At 52.3% G+C, this 14,306-nt stretch overlaps 2 protein-coding genes across 12 annotated transcripts in view; one reads left to right on the forward strand and one right to left on the reverse strand.

The window, feature by feature from the left end:
* The window catches only part of STX6 (syntaxin 6), a 49,583-nt gene extending 37,080 nt beyond the window's left edge, over window positions 1-12,503 (forward strand). For 2 of the 8 annotated variants that reach the window (XM_073803663.1, XM_073803682.1), the window contains exon 7: window positions 9,177-12,503. In XM_073803663.1, the coding sequence (XP_073659764.1) occupies window positions 9,177-9,726 (550 nt within the window). In that variant the 3' untranslated portion in view covers window positions 9,727-12,503. Of the gene's footprint in view, window positions 1-26; window positions 8,323-9,176 lie in introns of those variants that run through there. The other 6 variants (XR_004525996.2, XR_012331288.1, XM_033853902.2 and 3 more) reach the window with 6 other exon arrangements.
* KIAA1614 (KIAA1614 ortholog) overlaps window positions 1-14,306 on the reverse strand; it is a 56,850-nt gene that overhangs the window by 4,020 nt on the left and 38,524 nt on the right. The window lies entirely within an intron of this gene.

Consider the following 14,306-nt stretch of genomic DNA (forward strand, 5'->3'; position numbering starts at 1 on the left):
TCTCTGTTTTCCTCCATAACTTTTAGGAAAGTTCACTGCTTTTCAACCAAGCCTGTGCATAAAGAGTGTCAAGACACGCTGAAGTTTGATTAGGCAGTAACTAAACGCCCACGCTCCACAGCCCTGCAGAGGCGAGACCTCCCCCCCCCCCGCCCAGTGCTGGCTGCTTCCTGGGCAGAAATCACCCAAGACGCCATGCTTACTATTTGGAATGACCCAAGAGAGACTAATCTTCTCAATCTCCTGCCCTCAAAAAGTATATTCTTTTGTGTGGATACCAAGGTTTTCTTCCCCTCACTTTCCCAAATTCTGTTGTTCATCTTTTCTCTTTAGGGGAAGAGACTATATTGGGAGGGGGAAAAACCTGTGGAGTCCCCTTTTTCCCCCTGACTTTTTGAGGCAGGTCCTGAGCTTGCAAAAAGCTGGTTTTGTGACTTGAGGTCACAAGAGCCCTTGTGGTTAGTACCCACCCCTTCTGGGGGTAAGTCTGCTAGGGTAACAGCTAGGGGTTGCCCAGTTCATGCTTCCTAGAAGCAACTTAACACTTCAGAGGAAAGTGCATTTAAAAGAGCATTCCTGGGTTGTGCTAGCTTGTGTGATGGCTGTCCTCCTTGATGAAAACCCCTATTTAGTTCAGTTGCAGAAGAGAAAGTGAGTGGAGGTGGGAGGAGGGTTGGGTAGAGGCTGACGGGAAGCTGGTTCAGTATTGGAAATCCAGGTCTGAGATGGCAGGATGCCTTGTTAGGAAGCATTTACCTTGACTGTATCATCCTAGAATATAGACTAATCATTTTAATGAGAGGGCTTTTAAATTGTCATAAACATTTTAAAATAGATGAAAGAATGGTAGGTACTTGAGTTTTCTGGACCACTGAAGTGATAGTTAAACAGATTAATACTATTATCTTTTAATACCATAATCTATTATCTATTACTCTTAAAGGCCAGCTCTGCTTCCCCACACCTTTTGGACTAGTCTTGTTTCAGAAAAGGAACAGATGGACTTGAGGTCTTGACCCTAATCCCCAGTTACTAAGTGAGTTTCTAGCATGTGTGATGGAGAGCAGGATGAGCCACTAGGAAGGTACTTGCTTTACTCACTACTGTTTGGTAGCACTTCTCTTGGCCGGTTCTAAGACTTTGCTGTCCGTGGCATTTAAGTAACTGAAGTACATGTTTTGTGGACTTGGCGCATTGCTTTGTGGAGAGTTCTGCAGTGTATTTTCTTAGATTCAGACCTTTTTATAATGTGATTCTCAGTAGCTCTGGTGTGCGAAAATCTGCAGGCTTTCAAATAAACTTTCGGTGAATCAGTGTATGCACCTTTATATTTCTACTTAAATGGAACTCTTCCTTCCAGCAGTTGAGCTGCATTGTCACAGGCTTTATCTCAGCCTGACCCTTTGTGCAAAACAGCAGGGCTCCTCTGTGGAGAGGCTTGCTCTTCCTACATCTGCCCAAGTGAAGGGTGCGTCCTGACGACAGACAGCATCCTGTGCCCCGACTGTGGGCCCGCAGAGGGTGCAAGGGTATTCGTGTTGTGTAGTTTTCCCAGCAGCCCTGAGAGTTAGGGGGACGCAGTCAGGATTGTGGGCGGGAGCCTGTGTGGGCCCTTCTGTCCCTCGGCGCCTCCTTGCTCTCAGCCATTTAGATGGATTCTGGCTACTTTGTTTACTGCACCTGTTCTAAATTGTGAGTAGGGCAGAAAGCTTCAGAAAAGACATTCCACTTTTATTTATAGATAAGCTGTGTCAGTTACTTCAACACAGTTACTGGTTAAGTGATCTTTCTTGCCCAGGGGTGGTGTGAAGTTCATCACCCCGTGATCACTGCAGCTTGCTTTTTCAGCTCATTGTTTCCTGAAGTGACCAGCAGTAGCTTTCATCTCCTTTCTATCCTTCCATTGTGCTCATTAAGAAAAGAACATGATTACTGTTTAAATGATTTGATTATTTTGGTGGGAGATTAAAGCTGACGAGCTTTGATCTGTAATACCAATGCCAACATCTTTTCCAGGGATGTGGTAACTGCCAGAAGAGAACTGTGATCCATAGATTTTAATTAGAGACTTGAGACACAAAGCAGGTACTTGTTACAAGGCTGGCTTTCAGGGGACGGGCAGGGTTGTGAATGCACATGCAGTGCAGGCCAGGAAGAGCAGCGGTAAGAGTCCAGGTGCCCGGGCAGGTTCAGAGCAGCGGTAAGAGTCCAGGTGCCCGCGCAGGTTCAGGGCCTCTGCCCATTCTGTCTGCATCCAGGTGTTGCCTTAAGTTTCCTGTCACTGTATCTTGGGGGACGTCGAGTCCCGGGAGAGCTGACCCTCGTGTCCTGCCTTCCAGATCGGCGCCAGTGGTGTGCCATCGCTGTCCTCTTCGTGGTCCTCCTGGTCGTGCTCATCCTCTTCTTAGTGCTGTGACAGCGTGGCCCCCGGCTCGCTTCCTCCTGCACAGGAACCTGAGGGGAGAGGGAGAAGCAGCGCACGGTGTGCCCGCCCCTCGCGTCCCTCGCCTGGAAACACAGCCTGCGCTGACTTTTCTCTCTGTGACCCCACCATGGAGATCAGGTCCTTCAGCCCAGCTTGGGGAGGGCCGGCGGGAAGAGGAAGTCGACGACTGCACACTCCTGGTGCCCCCTGGCCTGGATCCGAGGACAGCGGGCCCTGCTTTGCCCCCCTGGACCTCGCTCCCCCTGGAGGGCCTTCGAGGAATCCAGAAAAATTCGCAGACTCGGCTCGTGTTGGCTGTTGCTCATTCCATCCGTCTTGGCAGCTCCTCCTGCCCCCCACCCCCGGCTCAGACCCTTCCCCCGCCAGACAGCACGCGCTGGCCCATCCAGGGGCATCCATCGGGGATGTGGGCCCCTGGGTGGGTTTCACATCCTGTCGCGGCAGCGTCCCTTTGCCCCTGAAAGCTGGCGGTTAGTGGGGACAGAGGGCTCGGAAGTACTTTGTGACAGAAGATGCAGTGACTGGTTTTTCAGGGATAAGTGCTAGGGTGAAAGTGCTTCCCCGAGCACAGTTTTTTGTGGTAGGAATAACCAATGGAAAAGAATGAAAAGCACTGGGCTTTGGGGGTGCTGGCAACTTGTGGCTTGAATGGAAGGGAGGACAGGGCAGCAGGACACAGCTGGAGAGGGCGGGTGAGGTCACCAGGGTCAGGCCCTTGCTGGATTCATGTCGCTATCCTACAGCCTCCTCCCTAGAGGTGCAAGTTGCATTTCTAAAGTGACCCTTAGATGAGCAGCTCACGTGAGTGGACTGAGATCTCGAGGTGGTGTCATCGGCAGTTATTTTATTCCTGCAGCACTCTGCCTTGGGGGCTGGGGGGGGGGGGCGGGGGCAGCACGTTGACTACATTTACTCAGAAACTATAATGTCAAGAAGGCTAGTTCTGGACCAGATTTTTCTTACCCTGTGAGTGATTGCAAGGATGGGTAGGTGAACTTGGTTCCTTTTTCCCTGAGATGACAGTTCAATTTTATCATCCATTCAAATAACTGAGCCAATCGAAATTTAAATGACAGACACTTCAGTTGGGTTTTAGTAGCTGAAACTGCTGAGACACTGTACCCTTCACGCTTCTGATGACTTTTAAAATGCCTCCCGTGTACACATGTATATAGGATATTTTTATAACCTCCCTGATGAAAACCTAATATTGAAGTAGCAGCTGCGCCCAGAGCCAGCACTTGGCAGTGGAGGCTGCAGGTCTCTCCTCACTATCTTTTTTGCACTTGGGAAGCACAGCAACATCTGGGTAGAGTTCTAGCTTTGACTTCCAGCTCCCCATCTCTTGGGGCCCACTCCTCAGCACGCTTTTTCTTCTTGTTTTGTTTGTATCGTTTGTTTGTGTTGGGCTTTTGTTTTCTGGTGTGTGTGTGTGTGTGTGTGTGTGTGTGTGTGTGTGTGTGTGTGTGTGTGTGTGTGTGTGTGTGTGGTTTGTAATGATGTACTTGCCTAGCTAACCTTTGAATTGCACTTTTTAATAAATATTTGTAACAGTTTTTTAAAGAAGGGTATTATATCATGGTAGGTAAGGAAATCTGCCTGTTGATGAAAGCTAAAAGCAGGTTTATAAAACTAAAAGGGTGATTGACATCCACGTTTACACTCAACTCTATGTGACATATAAGTTATTTCTTTTCAAATTAGAAAAAAAAGTGATTATTACAAAGGGCTTCAGGTGTAGGATACTAGATTATTTGTTTTACAGAGTTTTGAGACTTTGTTAAGATAGCCTTCTACAAACTGAGGACAGGGCTGGTCCTTAGATTTGCATTAAAATGTACACGTCTTTTTAAATATCCATGTGGACCTTGTCTCAGTACTGTAATCCCCACTTTCCACGTGACACGAAGCAGCCGGCTTCTTGATGAATTACAGGGTTGCCCTGTTTAAACGCCATGCTATTATCTGGGTGTTACCAGTTTACTGTGCCCCTCGAAACTGACGTGTGTCAGCGGGGCCTGTTGGGAACACGCTGGTCATGAGTGAGTAAGCTTCTCCCCAGGCTTCAGGGACCAAGTTCTGTGACGCCGAGGCTTAACCACTAAGTGTGTGGGGCTCTTTAGAGCCGGCAGGCTCGCTGATTTAAGGTGTTTGCTAAACAGTGGCTGTTGTAGACCAGACTGGGCTGAAGCTGAAGAGGAATCTGTTTAGAAAGAAAAATTGCTTAAAGTCCCGTCACTACGGCATTCTCCCTGTAGGGCCACTGCTCTTTCTGGCCTCGGAGGAGCCGTTCTCCGATAGGCCGCCTCTTCATGTGTTTGTCAGAGCTGCTTGGCCCGAGATGTAACCTCTGGCCTACGTGACCTGATCCTGAGACCCACCCTGTTGTACCAGGACTGAGCAGTCACTACAGACCAGTGTTCTCTTGAAGACCATGCCCACGGCCCAGTCAGACTCCAGACTGGCAGAGAGAGCATGCCAGGGGCTTAGGTTTCCTCATCAGTGATCCTGATGCTTTGGGTTCCTTGCAAGTGGTCCCCTGACCCTGAGTGGTGGACTGGGGGTGGGGGGCGGAGTGAATGCCCGTGACACCCCTACTAGGCTTAGAGGCACTTCCTGTAGCCGTGGGGCTTTCTCTCTCCTTCAGCCTCTGTACTTTGTGCTGTACTCGTCATTGCTAAAAAACTGGCAGAATATGACGGCTAACAAACAGAAAGAAAGAGCTCAACTTCTGTTTCTTGGAAGAGCATTTCTCCTCCACTGGTTTGGTGAGGTGGGGTGTAGAATGGGGTAATGAACCATGGAGAGCATTTGCCAGAGTGGGACTCCAGCTGGAAAAGCGAAATACCTTTAGTTTTTGGTCCTGATTTTTGATCTTGTCTTTGTGAGAACCGTGAAGAATCACAATGCGCTCTGTGTGCCACTACCGTGTGGCAATTGGAAGTCACAGCATGTATGTTACATGAGGATCTTCACGCCAGAGTCGGGGGAGAAACTTGGTAACTTGCCCATTATTCTCTGCTTTTAGCCAGAGTTAAACAGACTGATGGGTCTGGTAGCCAACAACTTGGCAACTTCCACTCCTTCTCACCTCGTGAGATTAAGGGCTGCGAAGAAAAATGCAGTCTTAACTCCAGCAGAAATCTGTCTCCGCTAAGTGTTTTACCTTCTGTAAGTGAAGGTGGCAGAGCCAAGATCTTCCTTTTGGTAATTTCCCTGTCAAGTGAGACCATTACCACCTTTCTAGAGAACGCATAGCATTTGAAGATCTCAAACCAACTGATAAATAGGAGTTGTTTTCCCACTCTGGAATTTTGACCATTTGGCGTTACCTTGTACACAGGACAAATTTGTAAACAAAACAAAATTCGGACTGTCTGGAAAGCTGAAGTTCTAAAACACGGAACGCACTACCGTCAGTGCTCCCTCTTCTTCTAACTCTCGTTGGCATTTCTTCCACTCCCAGGTTTTTTAAGATTTTTTTTTTCTTTTTGAAGACTGTTCTTTGTCCATCAAGAGCAGAGAGAAGGTGAAGCCAAAGGGTCCTCAGCCCTGCAGTCAGGTGGCGCTGTCCCCGACCACAGTCGGGACACGAGGACAGGGCCCCGAGGGGCCGTCAGGCGCAGCGGCCTCTTCCTCCAGGGCCCTGCTCGAGGGGCAGCTCAGCCCCTGGGCTGCCCTGGCAGGAGGTGGTAAGACTCTGTCCTGCCCAGCTCCCATCCTTCACAGAATATGCTTGTGCTGAAAACAAGGAGCTCCTGTCTTGCAAGGCCCGTGTCAGTCTGTTATCTATAAAACATGTGCCGTCCCACCATGTCTGCCTGATAACGCTCACAGGGAGGCTGCTGTCGCGTCCAGAACCCCAGGAGAGTTCTTAGTAGAGAGAACAGCCCTTCAGAGCCTAGGACGGCACTGTTGTGAACCTGGAGACCGAAGCCGGGTGCCGGGTCCCCCAGGCTGGGGCCGAAGCTCCAAGCTAGCGGACTTCTGGGGTGTTAGCATCCCTGACGGTAGCCTCAGAAGGACTTATGGTCACTTCGCTCAGTAGTCCTCTTGTTCAGAGTTGAAACACTTTCAGCTCCCGCAGCAGACATGGGAGTCACTGGGTGGGTTGCAGTCCAGACTTGGCACCAGGGAGCCTGCACCCTGTCTGGACCAGGCTGACCTCAGTGACATGACGTAGTCTGGTAGTGGCTTGTCACGCTCCCGCCTCAGCCCAGCCACTTGATGTCTTTTGCTTTGGGACAACCACTGGCGCTCTGGTCACGTTGCTGCGATCTCCATGCGCTGAAAGTTCTTTGTTATATGATATTATAAGTCTCTTTACTAGGACAGACGCTTGGGGAGGTGAGGATAAAAGAAAAAGAACTTGGTTTCCCTCCGACATAAGCTAATGTGTTGGCGCTGTCTTCCTTCTGATGTGACCTTTGTCCAGAAATGCCCTTCCCCGAGGCCGTGCAGATGGGAGCTGTGCTTAGACTGGGATTGTCCGATCACCTGCCCTACTGCCGGGGTTTCACATGAACATTTCATGGTCCTGGTTTGCCAGCTGCAGCCAGACGCTTTGTGAGAAAGTATATTTTACCTTTTTTTTTTTTTAAAGGTTATGAGTTATCAAACCCGGAAGCCACTTGATTATCCAGGGGTGTTAGAAATAAGACCACCTGGCTTTGCTGTCTGCTGACCGGAGCTCTTGAGCCTGTTCCCTGGTGGCAGCCCAGCACTCCACTCCAGCCCGGCTTTCCGTCAGCCCCGGGGTGGGACCGAGTTCAGGACGGTTCTTTCCTGCTCTGCAGAAAGTAGGTTCTGGCTGAGACCCTGCTACTGAATGGGAATTGTGACGCCACAGTTAGTCGGTTCCGGGAGAGACAGCCGTCCTAATCCTCAGGTAGATAGTGCGTCTGTGCCCTGTTGTCTGTGCGAGGTGAGGAGAGGCCAGGCAGGTGTCCCACTAATAAGTTACTGGAACTGCTCTAAGTGCCATGTTATGACGTCCTGGCTGACCCAGGCTGGGAGAACGCGCAGGGTTGGGGGGTGGCCTGGAAACCCGGAAAGGGCCAAAGAAAGCAAGCTGTAAATGATGATGGATTTGGTTTTTGTAAGTGGAAGTAAGCTTTCACCGGCTCATTTGTAATAAAAAATTAATGTAATTAAAAACAGTGTGTAATATGTGGCAGTGCTCAGCAGGACTAAACGATTGTTTTTTCCTTTCAAAGATAAATAACCTTACGGCGTTTTATTTTTAATTAACTAGAAGGTACAAACAAAAGAAGTGAGATCAAGGATTAGAAATGCAAAATGCCGTGGTGATTTCCAGATGGTGCTCTCCCCGCACCCAACACGAGAACGGTGCCAGAGCCCTGGTGCCAGCAGTTCACAGCCCCGCTGTGGGTAGAGCTTGCTTCCTGTATGCAGTGGGTCTCCAAGTGTGGTGTGGGACCGTCAGCGGCGGTGGCATCCCCTGGTAACTTGCTAGAAATGCAGATTCGCGAGCCCCGCCCCAGACTCACAGACTGGGGTGGGGTGAGTGGGCTGTTTAACAAGCCCTCCAGGGGATTTGATGCACAGTCAAGGGTGCGAACCACTGCTTCTGCATCCTGGAATTTAGGCTACAGTAAACCACCCCTGTAAAATGAAACAGCTTCATGGCCTTCATTGTAATCCTGACATTAAACAAATGTTGATGACACTGTAAACTTGAAAACTTAAAAAAAAACAAAAACGTGTTTAAAAAAGCCTCAACTAGCTATCCTTAAAAGTGATATTTTTACACCCTTAAGTTTATCAGTAATGTTTCTTACTTCTACTCTTGAAATCATGTTACAACTGCATAAAGACTACTGTTCAGTATTAAAGAGAAATGGAGAGACCATGAACTTTGTCCTGGTTTTTGATTTGGTTGGTTTTTATTTTTAGTTCTTTTCATACCGAAACAGAGCTCCCTCCCCTCCTTCCATCCCCATTAGTAAACATGGATACGTGCATATGTCTGGGGTGGGAAAAGTTTGTGCCTGGTGGAAGATGTGAATTCTAAACTGTTTTCTCCGGCTGAGTGCGTTATATGAATTCTTAAACCCCCAAGCAGCCATACTATTCCTTTCCAATATCATACGACACAGTTTCAGTTGGAATGAGGCACCTGAGGGAGCAGAGAGACTAGAACACAAAGGAACTGAGTCCCGTATTTCCCTCTTGCTGAAGTGTTAACCAACAAGGATAGTGCCCATCCCAGCTGGTAGCTCTGCGGGACAAGGCGACCGGGCTACGTGAGCTCCTTAAGGGCAGGGATCTTCCTCATTCCTCTTGCCATCATCACCCTTGCTCAGCCTGACTGAGCACCTTCTGTGTGCCAGGCACTGTTCTAAGTACTTGCTGTTAACACATATAGCACTGGAAATGGCTGTGTGAACCAGAGAGGTTTTTTCATCTAATATTATCATCTCAGATCTGCACATGGGGAAATTGGGAAACAAGTAGTTTCTCAAGGTCCATCCACTGGACCACATACTGTGCCCCCGCTGCCTCACATAGAAATTGGCCCAGCAGTGCTTCCCGAGTCCTCAGCCTGACGTCCCCCTAATAGCCAGAAGGGGCAGAGGCGAATCAACATACCAACCAGCCTCGACAGAGGAGTGAGTGCTTACTTTGAGAGTTAACGGTGACTATTTCAGGAGGAGGAAATGGTTCCATGTATCTCCTGATAAAAGCCCATCACCTCCCTGTCCCCCAGGGGCCAACGTGAACCACGTGGCGTGGACAAGGGGAGAAGCGCATCCCCACGGCTCAGCAAGAGTGCTGTTGTTCCCAGGTCCCACTGGCTGCAAGTCTTACACAGAACTCTTGTTGGAAGTGCTAAAAGACGAGGCCGAGGCCCAAGGCAAAAACGGAACTCACAGGACGGGAAGACCCATCCGCGCCATCACAATGTTTTCACTGTCCAAGAGGACACGTTCCAAGTCAGTGCGCCCCCATCCCTGGAACATCGGGGTGTCAGTTGTCTGCGAACAGGGCCCCCACTCCAGGATGCCGACAGCCAGAACGCAGCGGTGGCTCCTGTTTGGTGCAGGCAGAGCCTGAGCACAGACGTCCGCGCCACTACCTCTCAGGGAGGGAGCGATGGGCTCCAGAAGCCGACTTGGACATGTACTCGCAAGGCCAGCCTCCCTGACCTCTGCACTGCCGCTTCCTCCCTCCCGTTCTCCCTCAGGGACACCGTTAAATACTTCGTGCCCATTCACAAAAGCTCACGGGACTGGCCGGCCTTTGGGAAGTGGTTGTAAACTCTTCCAGGAGCAAATTTCTCAATCTTTGTATCTCATTAGTAGCTAATACTTCTGGCCAATACTTGATGAGAATCTGATGTGCCAGCAGGTCTTTGACCAAGGCCTTAGGGACACGTTGAGGAAGTAAAACACTTTTTTGTTTATTCTCACAACCCCATGAGGGAAACACTCTTTTTTGGGGTTTTGATTTTATAAGTTTACTTATTTATTTTTGGCTGCCTTGGGTCTTCGTTGCTGTGTGCGGGCTTTCTCTAGTTGCGGCGAGCAGCGGCTTCTCTTGTTGCAGAGCATGGGCTGTAGGCGCGCACGGCGTCAGTAGTCGTGGCACATGGGCTCAGTTGTGGCGCGCAGGCTCTAGAGCGCAGGCTCAGTGGTTGTGGCACATGGGCTTAGTCGCTCTGCGGGCATGTGGGATCTTCCCAGACCAGGGCTCGAACCCGTGTCCCCTGCATTGGCAGGCGGATTCTTAACCACTGCACCACCAGGGAAGTCCCAAGGGAAATACTGTTGAGGCCCATTTTGTACCTGAAAACTAGGGCATGGAGCAATTCAGGAATTTGCCCAAGGTTACAATCAGTAAGTGGTAGAGTCAGAATGGGAACCCAGGTCTGACTGGACCATTATGCAGCCTCCCTGAAAAGTCACCATCCAGGTTTCAGGGGTGGCAAGCAGATGTTTCTTTCAGCAAGCCATTGTTCTAACCAGGAAACGGTAGAGTAAAGCCGAGGAGAGGAAGAGGGATCAAATAACCTGCAGTACAAGTTAGCAGCGGATGAAAGCATTGAACTAGAAGTGCCGAAGATGATGATGGACACCAGCCACTTTGGACTAGACCGTAACTCGAACCCTACAAGCCTACTGCAGAGTTCAAGAAATCTGATCAAGGACCTCAATCAAGCGGTTCAGCCTTGCTGATGAAATGTTCTGGAGCTTTTGTTTATTTGGCTGGAAATGCGCAAAAAATAAGTGAGGCAAACATTATATAAACTCAGAAAAGCCTGGAGACAGTCTGGGGAGCACAGGATGAGAAAGTTGTGGCATCTGAAGGCTGCTGTGAGCTCCCGTGGCTGCCAGCATTCCTTGTTCCTGAGATAACACCGAGCTGGAGGGAGGCTAGTGAGCCTGGGGCTGGCTCTCCTGGGAAGTCTTTCTGCTCACCAGGTGCAATGGGGCCTCCTGCCTGGGGCTCCCATTGTAGCCCTTGGCACAGGGTTTGTCTCTGCACAGCTGTAGCTGCCTCCACCCTGGGTATATGGGCATCGCAAGGGCAGGGCAGGCCTCTCCCCAGTACCCGGCATCTGGCCAGACCCATAAGGGCAGCTTCACAGTGTGAGTTGGGGCCTGAGTCCAGATTGCAGAAGGACAAGACAAAGGCGGGCCCAGCAGGCAGCCCAGCATCCACAGGAGAGCCCGGATACCCTCCAGGCCTGGCAGGACAGCTGTTAAGCCCTGGCGCCGTGGGCAGAGTGTCAGAGCCAGTCCCAGCAGCCCCTTCCTCGGGGCCCAGCACTCCGACCTAGCCAAACCCGCAGCCTAAGAGAGCTGGGCAGAGCTGCCTGCCAAGGAAGGCTGTTGCCATTTCTAAGCAGGTGCTCTGGCTCTATAGGAAAAGGAAAACTCAGAGAGGATGATGGGGAGGGAGGGAAGGAAGGGGACCAGGTGACAGCCCAGCCTTTGCAGTAGCTCTGGAGGCAGCCTGGAGACTTGGGGTGGGAAATAGGTTGGGCAGATTAGGGAAGTCCAATTGTTGCCAGGTAAGTTTGGTGGAGGATAAACAAGCAGTTCTATGGGAAAAGAACCACAATGAAGAGCCCTTGGTACCAGATTCTACGGGAGCTAAGGGGAGGGAGCCACAGCATGCAGGTGTTGAAACTGAGCAGGACCCTGTGGGGCTCCTGGGCACAGAAGCCTTTCTGTCCCCCATTTCTTGTTTGTAGGGAACAGACTCCAGCCTCCATGACCTTCCCTGAGTTCCAAAGGGCAGATTCGAACAGCTGCTAATCAGAGAGGGGAGGGGACGCAGAGACAAGGAAGGAGCGGCCAAGAAACAATAGTGCAGCCTTGGGGCAGGTCCTGGTTCTGCCTCAAGGGATACACATAACAATATCTTTGAGTTCTTTACAGAACTAAAAGCCCTAACAAATGGACGATGTTAGCATTCTTCATTCCAGAGAAGACACCCTGAGGCCAGATTAAAGGAACCAGGAGATTACCTGAGACCAGGTTAAAGGAGTGCAGGCCCTGCACACACCCTAATCTTATCAGCAACCCCACCCTTGAACCACTGCTATAAAACTCCTCACCAAATCCTCCCGGATGGGGACACACAGTTTTCAAGGCACGAGCCTGCTGTGTCCCCCTTTGCCTGGCAAAGCAATAAAGCTGTTCTTTTCTACTTCACTCAAAACTCTGTCTCCGAGATTCCATTCGGCACTGGTGCACACGTTTTCAGCATCAGTGTCAGGGAATGCTTCCCAGGGTAGGCACCTCTGACATTTTTGAAGGCTGTCTGGGGTCGGTGGGTGGACAAGGGGAAGATAGCTCCAACAAAGGCGCACAAATAAGCTAAATGAATGGGTGGATGAATGAATGCGTGGAGTTGGGGTGTGGTGGAACCAACAACTGAAGCTCAAACCAATAAATGTTCACGTGGGACTTCTGCTGCCAGAGGCCAGCTTGGAGGACCAGGAAGTCCAGTCCAGTCACTGCATTCCACCCCCAGGGCACAGGCCTCCTCTAGATGACAGGGATGTAGGAGCAAGGAGGCCTCTTCCCTCCCCGCCCCCCCCCCCCCCCCACCACGCAGGGGCCAGGTGCATTCACGCCAGCCGCCAGGCCAGGTTTCATCAGCTTCCAAGCTGGGCAGCGCTGGGCCCTGAGGACAGAATGGAGGGGCCAGCCTCCCGGCCTTAGCCCCAGGGCCTGTTCTATGCCACCCTCGGAGCATGGCCAGAACACACTTCAGATTACAACTGAGGACACACGTCTGAAAGAAGCGTTTCCCACACAAAACCTACCCTTGCCTTGTGCAAGGAAGCTGTTATTTTTTAATGTTGGTCTTTCTTTAAAAGATAGATTTTGTGACCCACTAGTGGTTGTGCCTGCAGTTAGGGAAACACTGTTCTGTAAAATGATTTGCCCGCCCTACTCCTCTCTCCCCGCGGGGAGGTGGGAGCGCCAGCTCCATTTCCCTGAAGCAAAACCCGAGCCAAGCCCCCCACGCCGTCATGGTGAAGGTCACTGCGGAGCCGGGCCTCGCGAGCTGCTCACCGACGGAGGTGAGCCCCACAGGGTCCCAGGAAGGTTAATGGACGCAGGCGGGGAGTTGCAGAGGGCCAGGTTCAAATCCTCCCTCCGCTAATTACTTGCTGTGTGACCTTGGATCACACCTTGGACGGAGTTTCGGACTCCTAGTTCGTAACACGGAGATAAGTAGTCCCTCCCTCGCAGCGTCGCCGTAAGCATTAAGGATTGTGACCATTATGTCCCCAGCAGAGCTCTGGAATACTTGAGCAGGCAGAGCAGGGTGGGAGACGGCACAGCACCTGCGCGTCCCTGAATTCCCAGGTTCACCTTGATTTCCAAAATTCGAGCGGTGCCTGCTGTTCCTCCACGCGACAGCCCTCGGGGCACTGCGCGCACCAGGTCCCCATTACTGCACCCCGCCACGCGTGCCCGCCCCTGCGTCGCCTCACTGCTCCTCCCGCCGGCTCCAGCTCGTCCCCCATGCCGCGCTCGGCGCGCCGCCACCACCGCCTTCTTAGAGCCGGGCGCGCGCTCCGTGCAACTCCAGGCTGCCCTCTCTCCCCCGCCCCCGCCCCCAACGGTGCGTTCCTCGAGGCTAAACTGAGAGTCGTCTTCCTCCCGGCCCCGGGCGCCGAGCCAAGCGTCCTGGGTGTGCGGGGTGTGGGGCGTGTAAAACCCCCAACAACCCGGCCCCGTCAAACTCCAGGCTCCAACCCTCCTGCGGCTGTGAGCGCGCCTGCGCCCGGCTGGACGTCCCCAACGGGGCAGCGTCCGGGCGCATCCCTGGCCCCACCGAGACGAGCGGCCGGAGGCGCGGAGACGCGGACCGGGGCAGGCGGCCTGGAGCGCAGACCCGCCCCAGCCTCCTGCCGGCGCGGCGGGGGCCTCCGGGTCAGCGGAGGGGCGGGAAGGGTGCGGCCGGCGCAGAGCCCCACCCGGCCGACCCGACTTGCCCGCGACACCCGAGGAACAAAGTAGCCTCGCGGGGAGGGCGCGGTGGGCGCCGGGTAGTAGCCCGCACAGTCGCCCCCTGGTCGCTGTCCCGCGACACACCTCGGTCCCCACGCCGGGGGCACCCGGCCGCACCCTGCCAAGGAGACGCGCTCTCGCCTCCCACCTGCCCCTCCGCCACCGAGAAGAGGCGCCCCTGAAAACAAACAAACAAAAAACAGAAAACCAATCAGCGTCGGGGCGCCCTGGCCTCCCAGGCCTGCCTGGCGAGCACCGGGCCCGCGGTTTCGGCAGGAGGCTTCGGAACTTGCCATCCCACTCCACCCCACCCCACCCCGCTCCCGTCATCCTAAGGATTTGACGTCACGCCTGAGGTTAAA

The sequence above is a fragment of the Tursiops truncatus genome, chromosome 1 (assembly GCF_011762595.2).
Source record: "Tursiops truncatus isolate mTurTru1 chromosome 1, mTurTru1.mat.Y, whole genome shotgun sequence".
In the NCBI taxonomy this organism is placed as follows: domain Eukaryota; kingdom Metazoa; phylum Chordata; class Mammalia; order Artiodactyla; family Delphinidae; genus Tursiops; species Tursiops truncatus.